Here is a 23,141-nt window from a genome sequence, read left to right as displayed (position 1 = left end):
ATAGGCCATTCTGTGAATGTTCACTACCAGGCAGTGACATACAATGGTCTCACCCTGACAGGATGCCTTCAGTCAATCAATTCCTGGAGCCTCAGGCTGCTCAACTGCCATGTGGTCACCTTAGAAGTGCTTATCCTGGAGAGATTGGTTTATGAATGGGATCTAAAAGTCATAAGGTTTAAAAATATTGTACCATATTTTGCATTTATCATGGTTTGGGCCCTTTTGGTTGCACTCAAGTCATATTTAAAGCTTAAAAAAACCCAAAACTCAAACCAAAAAGTGAGATAATTAAGACAGGGGGAGCAAGTGAAGATGCCAACTGCTCACCTGGCTCCAGAATCAGGAGCTAACAGTATTAATACTATGGGACTAGCAATGAAGATACAAAACATTGTAAAACCTCAGATATTTGACATAAATTCTTAGCAGGGACAAGAGCAGACTGGAACAAGCTTTCTTTCCACACCAACTTCCACATGAAGTTTTTGCATCAATTTCTGACACGTCCTAATGGATCTGCCAGTTCTCATCATGGACACCGCTGAGCAGCTGCCAGATTCCCAGGGAGGTCTCAGGAGAGGAGCTGCCACTCTGCAGGTTTCCATGCTGTTCATGGGAAGGATGGATGCACCAGCTCATCCAGGGAGCTTCTCCAGGGCATGTGCTCTGCTGCAAAGGCCCCGTATGCAAGGAAGGTGGCATGTGGTGGGCTCTGCTGCAGATGGGGCTGGCTGGGCAGCAGAAGCAGCTCTGAGCACACGTTTCTCCCACATGCCTTCCAGACAAACCTGCTGTTCATCTCTCATCTACCTATCTTTGCAAACAACAGAAGGAAGGCAGCATCCCTAGCTGAATTCCGACGTCGCAGTGGATTTGCAGATAAACAAAAACTGGTCAGTGGACTCATAGCAGGTGAAAGGTCATTTGCAGATTGAACTGGATAATCTGCTTGGGGCAATATTCTTGGAATAATATGTGTTTCAGTGGAACCACTCAGAAGGAAAAATGGCTCATATTGAGAGACGATGTAGGGTGTGAGACAGAGGCTGTTCTGAAATGCCATGACTGGGAAAAAAGACCGAGTTGCAACAGTCCAGGTGGACTCAAAAGCCTAAAAACTTCTGTTAAGTGAACAGACCTGGACCAGAGATATATGAATGGGTAACATAAAGCATAGCTCAAAACCAGTGACTCAAGTACCTGCTGAAAACTTTGGTGTCCAAGTTTCAGAAAGATATAAAGCTTTTAAAAGAAATGGAGTCGAGAGATGCAAGTCAGGTCAGCAGAGACTACTTTACAGACTGAAAACCAATCTATTTAATATGATATAATGACAACTTGCAAGCACCACCAAGGAAAAGGGGATTTTAATAGCAGAGTTACTCAGTCTTTTGGAAATGGACAGAACAAGATCCAACAGAAGCTGAAGCCACCTAATTCAGACCAAAAATAAGACACAGGTTTTTGGAAGAACAGTGATCTGCTCAAAGATCTTAGGACAGGGTAGATTCTCCCCTTACCTTTAGGTTCTTCCGTATATTAGGGCTTCTACTTCCAGGCATGAAGTAGAAATAACTGGGTGACATTTTCTGGCCTGAACTATGCAGAGGGACAGACTGGGAGAGCTCTGTGTCTGTGCTTGCCTAAAGGAGAAGGCATTGTTGGGGTTGCACATCCTGACCCCCTCCACACTGCCTACACCTCTGCTTGGGGAACAAGGTGTGTCTTTTCTATGCCTTCCTCTCTGCTTTCTTTTTGCCTCCACATTTACAGGTCATTAGGAGAAGAGATTTCTGAGATTTTGTGGGAGGTAGACAGGCACCAGTGGTTTCTGAGTGTTTTTACAAAAACGGATTTCTGACTTACCTCTCTCTTTTTTGGACCAAGAAATGGAAAAATGGAAGAAAGTGATTAATGAACTCAATCAGTGGCATCATCCTAGTTGTGTGGGCTGCAGTATGTGCACGAACAAACCCTGGGTCTTGTGGCCATAGGGTAAGCCTGTGCTATGAGGGAAAGGAAAGGCAAATCTTCACTAATTTTGCTGATAGAAAGAGTGGTTCAATCTGTGCATACTCATGCTGGTTAACTGCTGCCAGCTACCTACAGGAACATTATCTAATAACCACTTTCCCTGGATTGGAGGCTGCTGTGTTATCAGCACAGTGACCCTGGATTGCTTTAGTGGGTTATACCTGAGGGCACACTGATCACACCGGAGTCCCTGCAGGCATAGAAAATCACTACTGGCCAAGGAACCTGGGCCAATACAAGCTCTTCCTACAAAAAGCAGCAATGTCTGGTTGGGAACTTGTGGCTTGATGTACCTTAGGGACATGGGAATGGCTCAGTGCAACAGTGAGCCAGCTTTGGTCCAGCAACAACATCAGGAAGACATGGGAAAAAGGCATTTTGCCACCTTTCAAAAGGAGCTGACAGCTGACAGAGCCCAGCTAAGGGCTGATGACCACAAGCATGCTCAGTTTCTTCATCCTCATCCCTTCTTTTCCCAGAGTGGCATTTGGGAGCCTGACCCACCTTCAGGGGCCAGCCAGGTGCAAGAGCTGTACCCAGCTGTGGGGCTGTTAGAGCTCAGGGCGCAGGGAGGTGAGCAGAGGTGTGCTGGTGCAGAAAGGGCTCTTGGGAATAGCTTCAACAGAGAAGGAGCAGGATCATCCTGTGTGTGATAGCTCCCAAGAGCTCAGTGGGATGTGTGACCCTGAGATAACCCTTCCAGGAGCACTGGCTCCCAAAGATTGCTGCCACTTTTCTCTTTATAATGCTGTGCACAAGGCAGAAACCAACAAGCAGCAGTTTCCTTGAATGAAAGTATGACCCACTCAAGGAGGGGACACGAGCTTGTCTGTCCTTGGCAGAGAAGGTGGCGAGCCTGATGTCCCAACATCTGTCAGTGCAAGTGTGATTCAAAAGAAATAAATGCCCTTGTTGTACAGTCAGAAGCTTCAGTGAGAGGGACTCTGCAGTGCAGCCTCCTCTGCGGGGGTCTCCTAGCCCTGAGCAGCCGGGATGACATGGCTCCTCTCGCCTTCAGGTTCTTCCTAAACAATCCCCTTCTGCAGGCACTTGGGCTTGTGGAAGAGAAGCCAGGCAAACAGGAGCACAGACACCAGCACAAGGGAGCACAGCACCATCAGCCCCACGTAGCTGCCGTGGGACAGAGGGGGCCCGGCTGGCTCCTCTGCAGGGATCATGTTGGTCAGGTTCAGCATGTAGCCCAGGGTCCAACCTGCATCACTGCTGCCAATCTGAAACAGAAGAGCAGGATCAGTGCTGGGAGGCTGCTTGGGGCATTGCCTGAGCCGTGGCACCCTTGGGATCAAGGGCCAGGCTGTGCAGCAGAGGCTGCAGAGACCTGCTGGGGCAGAGCTCTCCCCACCAAGAAACACACCTTTCCAAGGAAGTGGATCGTTTGCCAGTTGTTTTCAGTGAACTCATAGCCATTTTCCAGGAGAGAGAGGATGTAGGCTCCAGAGAAGCAATATTCACTCAAGTACTTTTCTTTGATGTGGTGATATGCTGTCTTCACCTAGGGAAGGAGGAAATCACCAGACTGTTAAACACACCTTCCCACTGCTCCAGCTTGTGCCTGAGCATCCCCTGCAGGTGCTGGGGGGATCTTCCCCATCTTGCTCTGGAAATTAATCCCAGCCATTTATCCCACAGAAAAGTATCAGCAGCCCCAGTCTACTGCAACAAGCACAGCTCACCTCTTGCCAAGGACGGGCACAGAAGCTCTCAATGGTGCTGGTCACTTTGTTCAGGGCAAGGGGGTTTGGTTCACTGGTCAGGTTCAAAAAGTTCATCACAAAATAGAAAGCAGAAAAAGCCTGAAGGAGAAAGATTCTTTTAATCTGACTAGGCCACAAATCCCACAAAAGAAAATGAGTTTGTTTATATATACAGAAATATAAGAAACAACATCACACATACAAGAGCAGAAATGTTTTCAAGACTGATGTAATTTTGAGGCATACATCTCAGAGCTGCTGAGAGATGGAGGTAGGAATTATGATATCCTGAAGAACTTCTGTGAGCTCTGTCCTTTACATGTGCCAGTGGCACACAGTGAACACTGATTGCCATCACAACCATGATCCCATTTTGGCAACTGAGTGAGATGGGTGCGCAGCCAATATCACCTCAAAGAGCAGAGATGGTGGTCTGAAAGGATTGTACAGAGCCCCATCATATAATCCAAGGTCCAGAAACCCCATTTCTGACCATGGCCAGTAGCTGATAGGTAGGAGGCATCTTAGGAACAGGGCAAGATTGTATTAGCAGTTCCCTGGAAAGAAAACCTCACAATCACTGAGCAGCTCTTTGCAGCTCTAGGACTGATGGTCAGCATGGTGTCACACATAATGTGTGTTCAGAGTGTGCACTGTCTCATCATGTCTGGGAGGCAGATAGGTGACTGGTTTCAGTAGCACTCAGACACTGCTGGGTGAATTTCAGGTGTGATGCCACCGCTGACCTCAGGAGACAAGGTTTGCAGGAGCAGTGTTCCTGCCTGCAGCAGACTCTCCTGCCCCTGGTGCTGGACAGCTTAAAAAGTCAGTAATCACAGCACCCCAAGGAGATGGGTTAGAATGGGAGCAGTGCAGTACTGGTTGGCAGTATTTACTGGGGTAGCTGTTAACATGTCTGTCCTCACAGCAAGTGCAGCACTGCTTTCATATCCAAAAAGCCATCTTGTAAATGATTTCCTGCCTCAGTCATGAAAAATGCACTCTAGCATTACTCTGAATTTCTGCTCTTCTAACATTCTGGATGACAGATAGTTGAAGAATGAGTGAAGACTCACCCCAAAGTCCCCTTGTAATGGAGGTAGGTATATCCCATTGAAGGAGCAACTGGAGTAAGGACAATTGCTTTTGTCGAAGAGTTTCTGGATGTTTTCTCGGCACTTTTGATAGTCCCCCTCTCCCTTTATGTACAGCTGGCTGAAAGATAATTCCTTTTTCTTGTCTGATGTGCAAGGGTTTTTGAAGAAGTCACTAATATTTATAGTCCTCTCATAACCCTTGTGAAAGCATGGGTCGGGGAGAGTGCTGTTCTCCACGGTCTGAAAGTAAAAATCAATCCAAGCTGTTATACTTTGCTCTAGAATAACACCCTGGGAAAGACACAAGGAGGGGTGGCACTTGTCACAGTACATCACATCCAGGTGCACACATCAGGTCAAAGGGATAAGGATGGCTTAAGGCACTGCCTGTACAGGGGAAGATGTGGGTGCTGCCACAGCCTGGACCCTGCAGGACCCTGGACAAATTATTTTAAGTCACAGTTTGTGAAGCTGTGCTGCTGATTTGGGTTTCTCAGAGATGGTAAAATGTCACCTCCCCTGAGTACTTCAGTTAAATGCAGTTCTCGTGCTACCCATGCCCAAGAATCAAGGCATCTCAAATTGGTGGTTTGAATGGAGAACAATGACATTTCCCTATTCCAGACTAATAGGAGAGCTGGGATGCAGCAACTTTTACAGCACCAGTATCCCAAAGCTGGGAGAGCCCAGGATTGTTCAATTAGACATGTAGATGTACTTGCCTGTAGATCCCTGGCCAGTTTCTGCTGCAGAGCCTGGTCCTTCCCATAGCAGAGAAAGCTGTGTGTGTACACTTGGTAATCCTTGCCATAGAGACGGAAGTAGAGCTGGTTCTCTGGGGACTCAGGAGTGAGTTCCTTTGATACAAAGGTAATCTGTGTGGAGGCTCCTCCAAGGTCTAGTGCTCCTGATGTCTCACTTGAGGATTTCAGGGAGTGTAGAAGCTTTTTCCAGCCAGACTTGGGGGGGAAAAAAAATCAAAGTAAATCAGATATATTGGGCATGGAGAAGATTTATTTTGGAGAAATTAAAAAGAGAAAGAACTATGAGGAGAGAAGCTGAAGCACAGAACACAGGAAACATGGGAAGTCCTGGAGGGGGCATGAGGTGGGAGCTGGAACAAGACATAAGAAAAATGAAAGCTTGTAAATACAGAAGATGGACCATGTCCACATGTTTGCAGGAGGGCAAAGAATATGAAATCTAATACTATTGTTATGAGAAAAAAGTCCCACTTTCCCCCCAGTCCACTTACTGTTTCAGCTCTCAGAAGATTTATAAGCTCAACAGCAAAGAACCATAGTCAAACTTTTCAGAAAGTATTGTATTGTAGATCAGGAAGCGAGAAGGATGCTGTACCCAAGCAAAATTATTGAAGACACTGGTGTTTTATTTCAGTGCTTGAAGCCTAATTATAGTGGTGCATCCTGATACCACTAAATATCAGGATGTACTCACAGCAACTGCTGAGGCAAGATGTGCAGCTTCCTGATCCCTGGTAAATGCTTACAAGGGAAGAGAGTGCCTGTGACACCTTCTTGCAAGGCAGGACTTACAAAGTGCTGCAATCCAATGATTCAAATGTCCTGCTATAGATGTGCTACCTGCTTGAAATTGCCCAGAAGGTAGTTAATGGTGATCCATCCATAGGCTCCTTCTTCCTGACCAGTGATGATTCTGGCACCCTGGAAGTTGAAGGGAGCTGAGCGTAGTGTGTTTCCTACTGAGGACAAGACTTTGTCTGCTGCACTTTCATTCTGCAACCTGGGTGAATAGAAAAAAGGATGGAGTAGCTCTGGCTGACAGCTCTCTATGTGCTTTATTCTGAGTAGGAAGGCTGCAGCTCCCCACCAAGTGTCAATGATCAGAGGTTGGTCATTCGTGTGACCATGGTGGTCATTCTAACTGGCCATGGTCCTCTCTGTCACACCTTGACAGCACAGCTGCCACCAACTCTGACACTTACAGGCCCTGCAGCTGGAGCAGTAGGTACTTGGAGCAGAGACCAGAGCTCTTGTTCTGTTGCATGTATTCTCACAGGAGTTGCACTGTGGAGGCTCCTCTCTCACTTTTTACTGTCACCATTAGAGAAGAAATCCAGAAGACATCCCCAGGAAGATTTCCCAAGCAATATATACCAAAGATATATTCAGTTCCCTGTCCTAGCCAGGAGAGGTTTGGGTCACCCTCCTGAAAATCACAAATTGTAATTAAAGGAGGATGTGATTATAAAATTACCTTAGCCTCTGATGGCCCTCTGTGGGGACTTGCCACATATTTGGGCTCAAAATCTAGGCCTAATACCAGACTGTGGGGATGTTTGAGCATCCCTTTATTATGGGGATGTCAGGGCATCAGCTTGGGCACTGCTGATCCCCTGGTGTCTCTGTGCTGCATGTGGATGCAGGAGATGATGGAGAGTTGGGGTGAGTGGGGAAGCAATGGAAAAGTCCAGGGGACTCGGGGCCCAGAGAGGGCAGCAGCAGAGGAGGCTATCTGGGACAGTGTGAGCTGGCAGTGTCTAAGGACTGTCCCCCAAAGGCCCCCCCGGCACATCCATGGCAATCCCAGGTGCAGTGCTGCAGGAGAAGGGGACAGGCCCTGCAGTACCTGAGAAGCCGCATGCCAGCAGTTGCTCCGAGGTAGACGGGTGTCTCTTTGTGCTGTGCTGAGGGAATCACCTCTTTTGCTTGTTGTAGGCACTGTGCCAGAGAGGGACCTGCCTTCTCTGTGGCATGGGAGTAACCTGAGATCCCAGGGCCTGCAAGAAGTACAGATGCTTTGTAGTTCAGACTCCAAGCATAACCCCAGAACGCTGCCATGAGCGGGTGTGTTAAACTGTGTCACAGGCAGCACAATCAAATTCAACCATCCCATTTCTGAAGAGCTTTAGAAATCCTACAGCACCAGCTAAGCCCAATGCACGTAGTGGGTGGTCACAGTGCCCAGGATCTGCCACCCTTTCTCTGCAAAGCAGGCTGTGAACTAGCAGTGAGGGCTGAGACAAGCCATTTCTTTCACATGCCCTGAACATCTGCAGTCTCTTCTCTGAGTCTGCCTGGGTGTACCCTGGATCTGCGCCTGAAAATCCCTGACCCTTCCATGCTGGCTCCTCTGGGGGCAGATGCTGTCATTTGTTTGTGTACTTTCTACTCACACTACAACACTGGGTGTTTTGCAGCTATTGTGGAAAGGAAAAAATCATTGTCCCTCTCTGCCATGTGTCCCCTGGTTCCCTGGACTGCCCCAGGACCAGTGCCTGCATGGCAGCAGTGAAGCCCCATTTGCTCCAGCTTGCTGTATGCTCAGTGTGCTGCTTGTGATGCGGGATGCTGCAGCCCTGAGCAGCTATCACAGCAGCTTGATAACAGTATTGCTCTCCCCTGCACTGCAGAGGCCTGAAAAGACCCCAGGCAGGTCTGACAACATCTCAGAATGCAGAGATCCATCCATGATGGTCTGTGCTATTTCTTGTTGTGTGCACCCCTGGGCTTCATTTATGCCTTCCTAAACCACACAGTATCTACACAGCAATTAAATAGAATTTTAAAAGCGCCATGACATGCATAAATTGAGCAACCTTAAGCCACAATCCCTATGCACAGCTTGCACAGAAGCCTTGAAAAAGAGCAAACCATGCTCTCCCCTCTCATTGCTTTCATCAGCACTTCAGCAAGAGTGCATGCAGACATTTTATTTATTCAAGTACATTCTTTGGTGTAGTTCTTTCCAAAAAGCAATTAATTCCAAGCATCCTGAAAACAAAGGGAAAAGAGGATCCATTTTTTTTCCCCCAGGAAGGTCATGCACATACAGCTCCCCATGGAAAGCAGCAAGATACATTATCTCACAGGTGTAACACTGTTTCTACAATTGGCCTCTTTCTCTAGATTTCTCCTCCCTCACCCTTTTATTACATTATCTTTTCTTCATCCCACACCCCTTCCCCAGCTGCTTTTTCTCCTCTTACCTTCAACTTTGCACACCTCCACCTGCTTCACCACCCCGGTGTCGTTCTCCTTCTCTGCTGGCCACTCGTACACGTAGAGGTTGGTGTGGGATGATCCCGCATCCAGCACGATCCCATACTGCGGGCAGAGCAGAGCCCGTGTCACACCTGAGGCACCGTGCTGGCCTCCACACACGGGGGAGCAGGCACACACAGCCCCTCTGCCTGGCAGCAGGGAGTGTGTGCCATTGCTCCGCTCAGTAGGGCTTCAGTGCAGAACTCTCAGCAAAGGAAACAGGAGCAGAGAAGCTGGGAAACTGGGACAGGTTACCTAAGCCATGATTCCCTGTGAAGTGTAACTGGTTTTACACAAGATGTAAAACAAGATGTTGAGGTGCATGGAGCCAGAAAAAGAGCAAGGCCAGAGCCAGCAAGGGCAGCAACATGTCTGTGAGCACTTTGGACACCTAACCCCCCAGCTTGTTTTCCTCTAAGGGTACCAGCTTGTAATACCTTAATATTCTTCGGAAGTGGCTGGTTTTGGGTCACTGCTACAGCAATTAAAGCAATTACAGCCAAAGCAGAGAGGAATCCCAGGATGAGTAGAATCATTCTTGTTGAGGACATCTTTGGTTTGGTACCTGTGACTAGAGCAGAAAAAGGATGTTAGTATCCCAGTAGCCCATCTTTCCTCACCCCAAAGGCATGTCTTTTGGCATTTTTCCCTATGAATATCTGCCTTTTCCCACCAGGTTATGAATGGTCTGTGTTTGCAGAATTGGCACAGGATGATAAATCTTTGCAGAACTTGTACCACTCCACTTCCTTAAATGTTACAGGCATATTTGGGATAACCTATCTAACAAATTAAGATTTTTGTGATTTAACATGCATGGTTAGCAATAGAATTCTGTATGAAAAATTGTGGCTGATGAAAATCATTCACAACCAGTATGTCATCTGAGCTTTCAGAACCAATATACATATAGTTGCACCTGTTAGTGGCTAGCATGATGCCATCTTTCACATTTTTCTGCTTTGGATAATCCTTCATGTATCCCACAGTCAAACCTCATTTCACAACTTAGACTTGGCCAGTTTTGCAACTGTTTAATAAAATACCATCTTATTACATGAAGCTCTAGAAAGGGTATCAGCGTAGTTTCCAGATTTATAACTTTGATGTAAAGTCAACATTTAAAATAAACAAATAACTCCAGAGGACATATGAGCTCCCACTGTGACATGAAATCCATTTCCACCAACAGTGGTGCTCCATACTCAAAAACACTGATCATCTGACTCACATGGGAAATTGTTTCTCTTCTCCTTTTACACAAACACTCCAGGAGATGTTTAGAATACATTACAGTCATTCCAGATGGCAATACCCCAGTGCAGGCAACCACATCAACTATTGTCACACCCTGAGAGAACCTGCTCTGGACCTGCATGCCAGAACTTGAGTTCCAGAGGTCTCCAGACCTCCAGACCCAGATTAATGCCCCAAATCCATCCTGGCACTTCATATCATGCATGCAAATATGAAAAGCATTGAAGTTCTGAACAGGGTCAGCTTCTAACTGCTCTGGTTTTATGTGAGAGGCAGTCCCAGGTTCCAGAACTATATAGTGTTACCTGACCTTACAGATGACCTTAAATCCTCAGATTATTCTCAGAATTTAGCCCAAGTGAAAAGAAGCAACACACCTCTGGAAATCTCTAACTGTAGACAAATAACAGCTTCTTACCTTCTTAGAGAAAATGGAACCTAAAAGTGCCAGTGGAGCTAGCTTTGAAGATGCCCCAGACAGGCCCATTGGGAGTGTAACACTGACCCAGAGCTCTGTGTTCCCTCTGCGTAAATCTGCTGAGGTTAACTGTGAAATTTGGAAGCTTGTAATGCTCGCTTGTGAGTGCCTATTAGAGGGCCAGCACGCTTGCCAATATCTCCAAGAATGCAGCTTAGAAAAATAGCCTAGTGCGCATACCAGACAGTAGAAAGTAAGAATGCATTTTATCCAACTCTATTCAAAAACACCCAGAACTCAGGGCTTGAAGTGATTAAAAACAGCAGAGTATGACAGCTGGGAGACAGACCTTCCTTCTTATTGGAGAGAGTAGTTGGCTCAGGTTATGATAGCACTGAGCATGTCTGTAGAAAAATATTATTTTAACCCTAGGGAAATGAATTAAAGCAGATGCTATAATGTAAAATTAGCTGCACAGTATAGATATGACGTTAGTGTGCCTGAAAACTGAAACTGCTGCTGACAGTTGCACAGCACATCCACGTAATTATTGCCACCCTTCCTCTGAGGTCTTGTCCAGAGACAACCATGAATGAATTTGTTACATGTTTGCAGTCATAGGAATGAAGGATCTGTGACTTTGCACAAGTTCTAAGATTTTCAGATTTCCAGTTGTGATGGGTATTGTCAGCCTGCTGTATCTTTTCAGCAGCCACACTCTGAAAGTGCCAGCATTGGCAGCAAAGCAGGAGCATTGTTCTCACTGTAATGGACCATCCCAATTATGAACTAGAAATCCTTGTCCGAAGGCAGAGGCATAATGATGATTGTCTGCATCTCACCTGTGGCCTGAGATTAGTAATTTTTTGCCAAGGCATGTTATTTTCTTAACCCTAAATATGACTTTTGCCTGAATTTTAGTTCAGTATCATGAGCACTTTTCAGGACTCTGGGGTTTGTAGATAGGTGAATTCACTGCTGTATTCCATACCAGACCATCCATCTCTGTGAACTCTAATGCTACCAAGAAGCATTTTATTGAAACGTTTCATACAAGAAAAGGTGCAAGGTGATAAGCATAATCCAAAGGTAGTGTAACAAAGTAATAACCTTCCAAAGAGCACTCAAAGTGTACAGACTTGAATACTTGACAGACTTGTTTAAAAAAGACAAACCTATTTTTAAAAATCTAAACAAAAACCAACAGTGCTAATCTAGCTAAATAATTCAATGTAGTTAAAATTCACTTGCTGTTTTTTCAGAAAGGTGAGGTATTTTAAAAAGTTCCCTTTTCTGTGCTCTTGGTTACCTGCATCAGCTCTAGGTGTAATTGGAGGCTCTGCAGGGGCTAAAGAATGAAGCTCTTCCAGCTTCCTCGATTTCCTTGGAGTTTCACATCTGCTGAATGCCATGCAAACACTCCCCAGTGTCCACCAAGTGGAGCAGCACTTGACTGATTGCCAGGCCCCAGGGTTTTCCTTCCATTAGCAGTTTTCCTCAGCTAAAGATTAAGCAGACATGACTTCTGTCCCTGTGCCCAGTCAGAACCCAAGCAGAGACAGATCTCCACTCTTTCTCTCACACTGCCCACTGTGTGCAGTGACTAAAACATCCCGTAGGGCCATAAGTAGGCATAGAAATGATGCTGCTTTTCTCCTCTCAGAGCTCAGAGCTGCTTGATGCTGGAGCCCTGCCCGGCTGCACGGGCATTGAGCACTCTCCAGATGCTGGAGCACAGCCCAGCTGCTCAGGCATTTCTGTCTGTTTCCAATTTTGGTCTCTTTGCTTTTTTTGTAGGGGCTACCACTGGTTCTATCCAGTGATGGCTCCAAAACATGAACAGATCTAACATCCTTTCTGCCTCCAAGACAGAGAACTGGAGGATGTTGTCAGTCATTCCAGGTAGCAGCAATTTTGCTGTGGAAACCCTGTTGCTCTTAGTGAATAACCAGGAAGGACCACACCAGTGTGGGAGGCAGCTCTGTGTGAAGGCAAGGAAGGAGATTTGACTCCTGTGTCTTCCAGAGCTCAAGACAAATAGGAAATGCCCCCTCCAGCCAAACTACACTAAATCAACAGCACCTCTGCATGCCAGGAGGTGTCACTCACAGCCAAGGCTGCCCACCCTCAACTCCCTTCTCACCAAACAAGAATTACTAATAAAGCTAAAAGGAATCAGGCAACCCGCTGCTTTTAGACATGCAATAAGCAGAGACTAAGTCTTGTTTAAGGAGTGATATTAGGAATGTCAAGCAGAAAAGAGGCTGTACATAGACCAAAGCCATGCTTGGTTCAGACAATCTCACTGTGACCCATCATCTCTAATACATACAAATATTTTTGTAAGGTCTGACTTTGCAAAGCAGATAAAGCTGATGTTTGATCTTTCATTTGGATGTTCATGCTCATTCTGTTACAGAAAGGATCACAAGGGGTTGTACTGCAAGGCCATCCCTCTTCCACTGCACAAATGTCACACTGACAGAGACAGTTCCCACCATCACCTTTATCCTCTCAGCTCTTCTCCCTGTGGTCAGAAACGTTCCTGTTTTCAGCCTTAATTTATTTATTGTCAGTTTATTCTCTCTGCCTGTCTCCCACTTCTATCTCACAGCTTCTAAAATGCCCAGTCCTAAGAGAATTTATTATCTTAGTCACTTTGTAAAAAATTATCCTTTCTGGATTTTTGTCTTTCCCAGCCTTTTCTGTCTACCTGAAGAGTCCAGCATCACTTCTCTGCATGTAGAATTACTTGCTTATATTTTTCTTGAGCATTCTGACCAGAGCTGCAAGGAGACTGGCCTTGCACAGCAGTAAACCCATTCCACAGGAGATGACACAGCCCCAGCCTAACTGAAGTGAGGTGGAGACTTGTACTACCTCAGAAACATGGTCAGCCACCAGCACAGGCGGTGCTAACGCAACCCAGAACTCTCATGTGAACTCAGCAAACCCACCCAGGGGAGAGGGGCTCTGGTGGTGCAGTCTGTGCACATTTTCTAACTGCAGGAGTTTGTGTCTGTGGAGTTCTGCTGGCAGTGATGGTAGGGAAAGGGCATGGGAGCAATCAGTGCTGCTGTTCAGCACAGAGAGGAGGCACGCTCATCATCCTCTTGGTGAGTGAAAACGAGATTTCAGTAGTCATGAAGGTTTTCAGGCTGAATTGCCTGAAAGTACCTCACTGACTACTCTGTGAGGTTTCTGAACTTGCAGGGTTCAGGGTTTGATGCACATTATCCAAGAGGCCCTCCTGTCTTCACTCACCACAACCAAAAATCCGAGTGCATAAACACTCAGAAGAGCCACATTGATTCATTTATCAACCCTTTTATGAAATTTTCCCTGTCCCCAACTGACTTCTTACTCATTCTTCATCTGCCTTTTTCATTTCAACATGCTTGTATCCAAGTTACCTAGGAAGACTTTGCTGCAAAGTAATGTAAACCACCTGTTTCAGGCCAGCATGTTGGAAAAGTCTTTTCTTAGGCTGTCAAGAGGCTCAGGTTTTCTTGGAATTTACACACAAGCACATATACAGTAAGCCAATGGCTTTGGTTAAAGGGGCTTTATTTCAAAGTATCAGGACAAGACACTCAGCATGCTGAAATTAGAATTCAAGCTCCAGATCAGGCTTTTACATCCCTTTTTACAACTGTTAAATGGAACATTGTGGGAGACTCTGCTCCAAGTTTTAATTATTCATATGGCAAAGACTGTGGTTGAAATACTGGTGTGATCTCTGCCCCTCCTTGTAGTGCTATGTAGAATAATAAATACACATTTACTGGGTTACATTTTTTCAGATGAAATACTTGTAAGTGTTGAAGTACAAACATTGAAGTGTCAGTGAAACTGATAATCCAAACAGTATAATGAGTTTTTTGAATGCTGTCTCTCAGAGACATTTGATACTGAAATCATACATCCCTACATGTCTCAAACCCACAGAGTCCTATGAATTTGGGCCATACAGTTTGGCAGCTTGTGCACACATACCTGTGCATTAGTGAGCTGGAAGATAAAGAGTGTGCCTGTGTCTGAGACAGCACCAAGCTGGGAGCAAAGCACACTGACACACAGGGCTGGAACTGAAAATAAGTTTGAGAAATAGGTGAGAGCCTGGTGAAAACATCTAACTCTCTTAAGGACAAGAACAAACATGACATTTAGCTAAGAGCCATCACCCAAAGACAGTGTGGTGAGCAATCTGTTGAGTAGCTTTTCCAGAGAAAATGTTATTGCAGCTATAGCAGTTTATAGTAATCTTTCCCTCCATCTAAAGCTGGTAAATCATCCTGTGAGGTTCTATGACCAATTTTGGACACTGCCTTTCAGGAAAGATGTAGACCACTTGGAGAAACTCCAGAAGGGAACAAGAAAGATCTCAAGCCTAAAAGCTTGATCTATGAGGAAAGATTGAAGGAATTGAATTGTCAAGTTTGCAAAAAAGAAGAGTAAAGAAGACTCATTAATTGTCTTCAGACAAATGACATTTCTGTCTGCCAGTGCTGGTGTAGCCAATCCCGCCTCAGGATGAGGGTGGCTCCTGGATTTTCTCCCAGTTCCGTTTCCTTGGTTCAGAAGGAGGGGAATCAGCAAAAAGGGGACAATGCACTCATAAGTTATGCTGTCAGCAAAGCCAATGCAGTGCATATGCTCTCCCTGTGGGATACAGATGCAGTTGTACAAAGGTGCTCCCTCCTTTGCCCAACAAAGCCCCAGGTTTTGTTCAGACATAATTCAGCCACGGTAGCCACCCTGCTGGGTGCTATCCATGTGTGCAGCACTGCTTGGTGAGGGAGTTCCTCATCCTTTTGCTGCTTTTAGTGTTGTGGCTGGGATACAACCCTGGGAAATTGCACAAGACACATTGAATGAGCCCTCTTTTCCTGGAAAAAAGAAAAGCACGTGGAAATCCTGGAGACCTGCTGTGTGCTGGAGGCAGCAAAAGCTGAGCAATAATAGCAAGAGATGGGTACAAAGGAGCAGGCAGCACACATTTCTCTGCCCTCCACAGCTGCCTGCAGCACAGAGGGGCTTTGTGCCTTGGCAGCCCCATGGTCCTGCAGTGCAGTTACTCTGCAGAGGTGATGTCCAGGGGTTCTGGCCACGAGCCCCAGTGGCCCAGGCTGCCACACCGAGTGCCCCACTCACCATGCACAAAGCAGGTTCCTCTGTCAGAGACCTCCCCACAGTGCAGGGCTGGGGAGGGTGCTCAGCCTCCCCAGCTCTCTTCAAGGCACTCAGACTCCCTCCAACTTTGGCCTCACAGCCCATCTCCCTGGTGTTATACATTGCCCCCACCAAGTCTTCCCAATGCCTACTCATTAAATAATCTCTCTGCATGAAGATATTTTTCTGGCTTGCATCACAGCAGTCAGACCCAGATACTCAATATTCTTAAATGCAACCAGCAAGTGTCAGGATGCTGCTGACACAATGACCTTTAGACAGCTTTTTTCCACATTTATATGATGGTTACTGGACTTTTAAGCCTGTATCCTACTTGTGCCCATACTTATTTCTTTACAGTTCTCATGTCAAAGAGGTTTTTCAAATCAGAAGAGAAAATGTTATCAATTACATCAGTTTCCTGTCAGGAAACCTCCGGCATTAATTTTCTACTAGCCATCAAAGCTATATTTTAACTGGAGAAGATTTATTGCCATTATCCACAAAGCTTGACATTTCATGAGAAAATATCCAGTGAGCTCAAGGGGGCTTCCCCTCCTCCCAGCTTACCAGCTAAATTGTTGCTTGAATATGCTTGACTATCACTTGATGTGAAGGCATTTGTTTGTCTTTTTGGGGAAAAAAAAATAGATGCACCAAGCACTGACATCTTTCAGCTTTGTCATTATTGATAGTTTGAAAACACAGACTTGCAATGGTCCAACAGTGCTGCCAGGCTTCCACTTGTGCTCAAGATCTTACATTCTTCTTTCTCTTCTTAACTCCCTGGCCATCATTTTTTTCCTTATGCTTCTTTTGACCATCTTTTACACTTTCCAACTTTAAATTTGCACTAGTTTTATCTTCCTTTATTGCCTCTGAATATGCATATTTAAGAGATTTTGTTATTTTCAAATTACCATAACTTTCAACTCTTGGATTATGGCTTTTGTAGAATGAAATAAGAAGAGAATGGGGCTGCCTATTATTAGCATTCCACATTTTAAATACTCTGCTCATTCGGCTCAAGTATTTTTTATTTTGTGATGTTACTTCTTTTAAGAGCTATTACAAATTGTTGACATAGAATAAGTGTGCATTACTTTTATAATAATTTGAAACTCTCATAGAAATTCCTCTTTTTCTCTTGTGACTGGGGTCAACATACATTTCTCTTGAGCTAGAAGTAATGCATTGCAAATTGTGAGATGGTCACCCTCAGTTCTGAGAAATTGCCTTGTCTTCCACCAAAATCCACCATCATTTCAGCTTTTCTTGTTTCTATACAGAAAGCCATGCCTGTCTCTGTCCCCAGCATCCTGGCTGGTGACAGGCACTGATCTTCAGTTGCTTTGGTCTCTTGCTCCCAGTTCAGCTCCTGGCAGCTATTGTGTACAAATATTTAATTATGGTTGCTGCTGAAGACAGCAGGACCACTGCTTACAGGGGAGATGGGTGATGTGTGAGTCACATCACCAGCCCAGTACGGCCCAGCCTTTCCTGTGTCCCATCAACCACCCACACATGAGGGGGATGTACAAGTTATTATGAAAAAAAAGAGAGGAAACAGCCTCCAGAACAACCACTCCCCCCTTCAACACCCACGTTGGGCCAGCAAGTTCAGAAACTTCCTGGAGAACAAAAAGTCCTGAGCTTTGTAAATGCTGCAACGCCCCACAGGAGGTTCTGATGGGGAATGACTGCAGAGGAAAGAGCTCCAAATGCCCCTTTATCCACAGCTGCTCTGCACCCAGCTCGCTTTGGCTGCCAGTGGTGGCAGAACACAACCCCAGCAGTCCCCAGCTTTCCTTTGTGCCCTCTGCACTGACAACCTTCCCTGCCCTGAAGGAGCTGAGCCACCAAGCCTCTCACCACGCCTCAAGGATGTTTTTCTCTGAACTGTAGACTCCTGGGATCACCTTGTGTGCTGAATAACATGACTGCCTTCAGGGGCTCACTTCCCTGCCTTCCAAAATAAACAGCACAGCTGCCCAAAGTGCCAAAGTCAGCCAGCGGAGCCCTGCCTGTGCTGCCCGACGATTTCTGCACAGAAAAGCAACCAGCATTTCTCCTGAAGTTTCACTTCCCATTCAGGACCAAAAACCATTGGAGACTGCTCACAGGCACACAAACACTGTTCCAAGCTGGTGCAGCATCAGCAGAGCCGCTGGCAAGGCCCCTGGGGGTGATGCCCATTCCACAGCAGTCCCACACGCTGCCGTGCCTAACCATGCCTGGGATTTTGCCTATACCCAGGTTGTGCCACCCCTTAGAATTGTGATTTCCAGCACATCTGTTTGCTGTCTTAAAAGAGCATTTCCCAGTCCTATAAGGTACCCAGTGAGTTTTTCCTCCCTTAACATTCATAGCATCCATTTGCAGCAGAGAATGCTGTAGGCATTACTTCCCTTTGCAAGTAATCCCAGCAGATGAAGCAAAGACCCCTTGCTATTCAGGCAGCCCTGCTGCCTCCTTTCAGCAGGCCAGAGTTAGGGCTGCATGCATTAAAAAAGACAGGACTCTGCTTAAACACTTCCCAACTCACCCCTTTACCTTCAGCTGTCAGCACTGTGATCTCCATTCCTCATTGCAGAACACAGGACAAGAAACAGCTGGAATAGTTTCTTTTTCTTGCTGAGGAGCACATTCACTTTCTAGGCCTTGTGGAAAAATATACTGATTTCTCAGAGGTCAGCTTTAATAACTAGGATTCCCACAAACCATGAGGAGAATTCAGCTCATGATATTTGGCATGAATATAATTCTCTGTTCCTCATGCTGCTACAATTTCCATTTCAAATAGCAGGAAACAAATTACCCCGTGGTATTTTTAGTGACAGCCAATGGTAAGGAACATGGGATCAAAGGCCATTGCGGGGCACAGACCTTGACAAAGTTCCTGAGCGTAAGAGAAGAAACACTTCTTGGAAGTTACAAAGGTAATAAGGTAAATATGAATCTAAATTTTCGTGGTCAGAAGAGCTCTTTTCAAAGACTGGAGCCTCATGCTGACATGTAACAAAACAGCAAAAGAGTTTTGCTGGATGAATGGGCTGGCACAGGGTGCTATTAATCTCTAAAGTTCAGATTTCTTATTACTGGGATGTGCAGTGAATCCTGAAAGAAGAATTGGGCTCAGGGAAAGAAACCCATTTATAATCAAGCCATAGTTTGGTCTTCAGTTTGTGTATCTCCATTAATTTTCCCTCTCCCCACTATTCTTGCCTAAAATATTTCAAAATACAAACATGAAATATTCTGGATAAGGCAGCATGGGTACAGGGGACAGTCACAGCAGCCCACCCTTCTGTCCAGAGACCCTGGGCCCATGCAGAAAGGAGCTGCAGGTCTGCTGCTTCCCTGGAGCCACTGTGTTTCCCAGCCTCTTCCAGCACCATTCTCCCTCTGGCTTGGGATGGGAGGTGTCAAGCTCAAGCCAGAGCCAACCTTCCAGCCACAGGATCTGCAGCCCAGCTGCAGAGCTTGCAGCAGTTCACATGAGCACACATTTTCCTCACATCTCCTGCAGGAGCAGGGACATTGAAAAGGTTATTTATTAACAGCTCTGGGACAAATGAGCAAGAATGAAAACAAATCCATTTATAAATCAGCTAAAGAGAAAACTTGTGACTCTAATGGTCTCCTTTGTAATTCCTTAAGTGTGGCCTGGAGCTGCCCTGGCATAATTTCTTGTGATGCTGAATCAGCAGAACAGCCCCACTTGCGCATTGAATAACCTGATAAGAGCAAAATACACCCAAGAAAGCACTAATTTACACCATGCCCAGATTTTCCTTTGTTTCTGTTAGGATCTGGGGAGACTGATAGTGCTCTAATTTCTCACCACTAAATACCAAGCAGTGACTCACATTAGCATCTATCTCTGCAATCCAGGATAAATGCTTTCCTCTGGGACAAGGTGGAGACAGGATAAAGGGAGAAAACTCACGCTAGAGCTGCTGAAAGAACAACGTCATTGCTATCTCAGCTCTCATTTAGGAGCATACCAGTCCTGAATACTTTGCCAGACTTTGTTCTTTGATAACATTTCTCAAGGGGGCGGGGGGAAGGGGAAAAAAATAACAAAACACTGTTCTGTTTAACAGTTACCCATAGCAGAGAAAAGCTGAGCTAAAGTTTCCAACAATTATCAGTACAAAATCCTAAAATAGATATGCAGTGTCCCATGTTTGAATTTAAAGCTGGCTGGACAAGAGTTCCATCATGTGGATTGAAAGCTGTGTAAAGAGAACAAGGCAGCTTATCAAGATGGCATGTTAGAACAACAGTGTTAAAATGCTCAGTATAGCAGTGATATGGATGAAGAAACCAAGGCGTCAAGCAGATATGGCAAATTCTTGTGTACTTCATTGGGAGGAACTGTATGTCCAGGAAGGAGAGATAAATGATGTCCAAGGTATCTATGGAAACCACCATCTTATACAGGAAACAATTAAACTCAGCAAAAGACAAACAAGAGAAAAATCACTCAAACTTCAGATGCTCATAAGGCAAACAGCACTAATTGAAAGCAGGATTTGATCCCAAATAGATGAGGCTCACTTAAAGAGATGTGAAATATGGAAATAAAGGCTAGCAGCTGAAGGAGAAACAGGAGCTGTGCAGTAACTCTTTGGGGCTGTCTCCTCAGAGATGAGAGAACCCTAGTCTTGAATCCATTTATAACCTGGCTGGGCTCCCGCAGCAGTCTTGTTCAGAGGACTCTCAGCAGTAGGTCTCTTCCTGGGCCATGACCTACTCATCCTTTACGCAGGCATGTGGGAAGTCAACTTACTTTGGGTGGGACTGTGAAGTCAAAGTGCTTGGGAGTATTTTCAGTTTTGCACTTGCCACCACTGAAAGCATCTGGGTTGTCTGATATTTTTATCCAGTATTTTTCAGCCCTTAGAGCCTCTTACAGCTCAGCTTAGGCCTGATTATATTTTTGCTACACTGATCACAGCAAAACAAAGCTTCTTCAACTCTGATGGTCTTAGCAGTTATAAATGAAAAAAAGATGTGAAAGCTTTGTTTAAGAATGGAGAAGTTTTTAATGTAGCTATGATACAGCAAATGAATGCAGCAACAGCACATGACCTTACAAAACAGGAAGACGATGCTCATTTTGAAAAATTGTTCTGGTCCCATTTTCTCACCCACACTTTCTCACTCCCCCCGTACTCACAGGCACCAGGCTCGCCGAGGTGCTTCAGCAAGATCCTCTGTGAGATGAGACCGAGCGTGCAGAGTGCCAAATCCTCACTGCACCTCTTGGGTTCCTCTTCAGTGACAAGCTACAAACTCTTGAGCATGTCTTTTGCCATCTTCACAAGTTAATGGTTACCACAGGATGATCCTTTTGCCTGGAAAGCCCTTTTATCTAGAACAGGTGGCTGCTCAGTGCAGCCTTTTTTCTCCCCTCATTTTGGGTACCTTAGCTCCCACTGTCTGTCTGCTTGTGGGGAGAGGAGAAGGACAACTTGCACAGAGGATGTGCTGGGAGTTTACTGTGATCCCTTGTTATCTGAGCAGTTTTGTTCCCCAGGGACTTGTCCGCACCCAGGCTTTTCCTGACAAGCCATCCATGTGAGGCTTATCAGGGCACAGGCAGCCAGACTTGTTGCAAACATATTTTTCAGCATTTACCCAGTTTTAGTGCAGTCAGTTACATCCTTGGTTATCAATACAGACCCTTCTGTTACTCCTTGATCTTTTGCTTCTTCTCTCTCACACACATATTCCCATTCCCATTTCCTCCAGGCCAGCTGGAGTATTCCTGCACCTCCAGCTGCATGCCTACCCCATGCACAGTGTGTTTTCACAGGCCATCGTTGCAGCTGGGAAAGGGTCTCCTTGGTTTGGTTAGGTTATGACAGCAGCAAAGGAAGTAGGTTTTAGAGCTGCTGTGGTTACCATGCAGTTCTGCTGCTCAGATGCAGCCAGGTCTGCTTGGAGCTTGTAGCACAGCAAGAGCACAGCAGCAGTGGCAGTCTTTGGGAAGTTAAAGGATGCTGAAATCCTGCAGAGCAACACTGAAGCCTGTCCCTGGGTGTCAATACCAGGCTCACCACAGAGGATTTGAAACAGTTTTCAACTAAGATCTCCCCAGCAATGTAGAGCTGGAGCTGTTTTCAGCCTGTCACCTGCCAAGCAGCTGCCTGTGACAGTACAGGTGAGAGCATTGTCACCAGTGTAGCTCAGACCTGGTAATTATTCCTATATCCAGGCTTTCAGGGAAAGGCTGGCATTAACCTCAGCTTTTCCTATAAAGCTCCTGTGAGACAGGACAGCTGCAGTTATCCCAGAGCAGAACCACAGCACCTGCAAGGAGGCTTTTTGCACTCACATTTTCTCATGTCACACTGTCAAAGATCCAGCCTTCTCCAGCACACAGACACCAAGCAAGGCCAGGACTCTCTCACTACTTTCCCAGTATTGCCAGGCTCCCCTTGACTCTGTGGCTTTCTCAGCTGACTCCAGCTCTCAGAAGTGCTGTCTGCCCACATAATACGGGAAACTAATACAAAACAGGTAATGCTGGAGGCCCCATCATAGTTTTGTCAGCCTTTTCCTAATAACAACTCACAACACTTAAATTTGACACAGTGCTTTTCATTCATACATTGCCAAGGAGTTTACAGAGTTCAGCACCATTAGCCTTATTCCCCTGGTTGATGAAAAAGCATAAGAGAGCAGCAGACATCCCAGTGCTCTGCCCTGTGGACCACCTCACCCACTTGTCTGGGTAGCTGTCATGGACCAGGGGTTGCAGCACACACTCTCCTGCAGAGAGGCAGAATTCCCAAGGTCCAGGCAAAGAGCAGCACACTTTGGTTACAGCTACTCTGAAATTCATCTTCCATCATTTTGATATATTCTCTGATGTTCTGCCAGACTAACAACAATTTGGAGATTAATGGTCCAGTAAAGTACACACATGACTCACGCTACAATTTCTATGCAGTTCTGCTACAACTTTAAAAAAAGGGACTAGAAATTGAAAATGTCTTTTTGGTTAGAAGAAACAGGCTGGAAAAGAGAAACAAAGGTGTCAGAGTCCCATGGAGGAATGAAGGCATTCCCTGTGTCTCCTTCCTGCAGACTTCAGGATGGAGGAAGGATAAACCAGCAGAACTAAAAGAATTCATTACTACACTATAAAGATGCCAATAAACTAAAGACTAACTGCTGCACCACACCAAATATTCCTGAGATGTGTAAATTTATTGTTACAATCTCCTGAGAAACAGAGAGGCAAAAGAAGTCCTCCAAATCCCTATTTACAGAAGGACATCTATTCCCAGCAAGGCCTATGGGATCCAGTTAACATTCTTAGGTGCCAAGTGGCCGCAGGACTGAAGATTCTTAAATTGGTAGAGAAATTACTAGTCTCTGTAGCTGAGACACGCTTTGTAACCTA

The 23,141-nt window shown here is 45.7% G+C and overlaps 1 protein-coding gene across 4 annotated transcripts in view; it reads right to left on the bottom strand.

Annotated features, from left to right (window-relative positions):
• Window positions 1-1,296: 1,296 nt before the first annotated feature.
• The window catches only part of ENTPD1 (ectonucleoside triphosphate diphosphohydrolase 1), a 30,174-nt gene continuing 8,329 nt past the window's right edge, over window positions 1,297-23,141 (bottom strand). For 2 of the 4 annotated variants that reach the window (XM_039709158.1, XM_039709156.1), the window contains 9 exons: window positions 9,312-9,445; window positions 8,820-8,937; window positions 7,460-7,610; window positions 6,454-6,613; window positions 5,572-5,808; window positions 4,829-5,089; window positions 3,732-3,851; window positions 3,413-3,550; window positions 1,297-3,269 (listed from right to left, as the gene is read on the bottom strand). In XM_039709158.1, the coding sequence (XP_039565092.1) occupies window positions 3,063-3,269; window positions 3,413-3,550; window positions 3,732-3,851; window positions 4,829-5,089; window positions 5,572-5,808; window positions 6,454-6,613; window positions 7,460-7,610; window positions 8,820-8,937; window positions 9,312-9,425 (1,506 nt within the window). In that variant the 5' untranslated portion in view covers window positions 9,426-9,445 and the 3' untranslated portion in view covers window positions 1,297-3,062. Of the gene's footprint in view, window positions 3,270-3,412; window positions 3,551-3,731; window positions 3,852-4,828; window positions 5,090-5,571; window positions 5,809-6,453; window positions 6,614-7,459; window positions 7,611-8,819; window positions 8,938-9,311; window positions 9,446-18,274; window positions 18,445-20,906; window positions 21,609-23,141 lie in introns of those variants that run through there. The other 2 variants (XM_039709157.1, XM_039709155.1) reach the window with 2 other exon arrangements.

Source organism: Passer montanus, unplaced genomic scaffold (assembly GCF_014805655.1).
Source record: "Passer montanus isolate IOZ18808 unplaced genomic scaffold, ASM1480565v1 scaffold21, whole genome shotgun sequence".
Lineage (NCBI taxonomy): Eukaryota > Metazoa > Chordata > Aves > Passeriformes > Passeridae > Passer > Passer montanus.
Note: the sequence above shows the minus strand (reverse complement) of the source record. Positions and strands in the feature narration are given on the sequence as shown.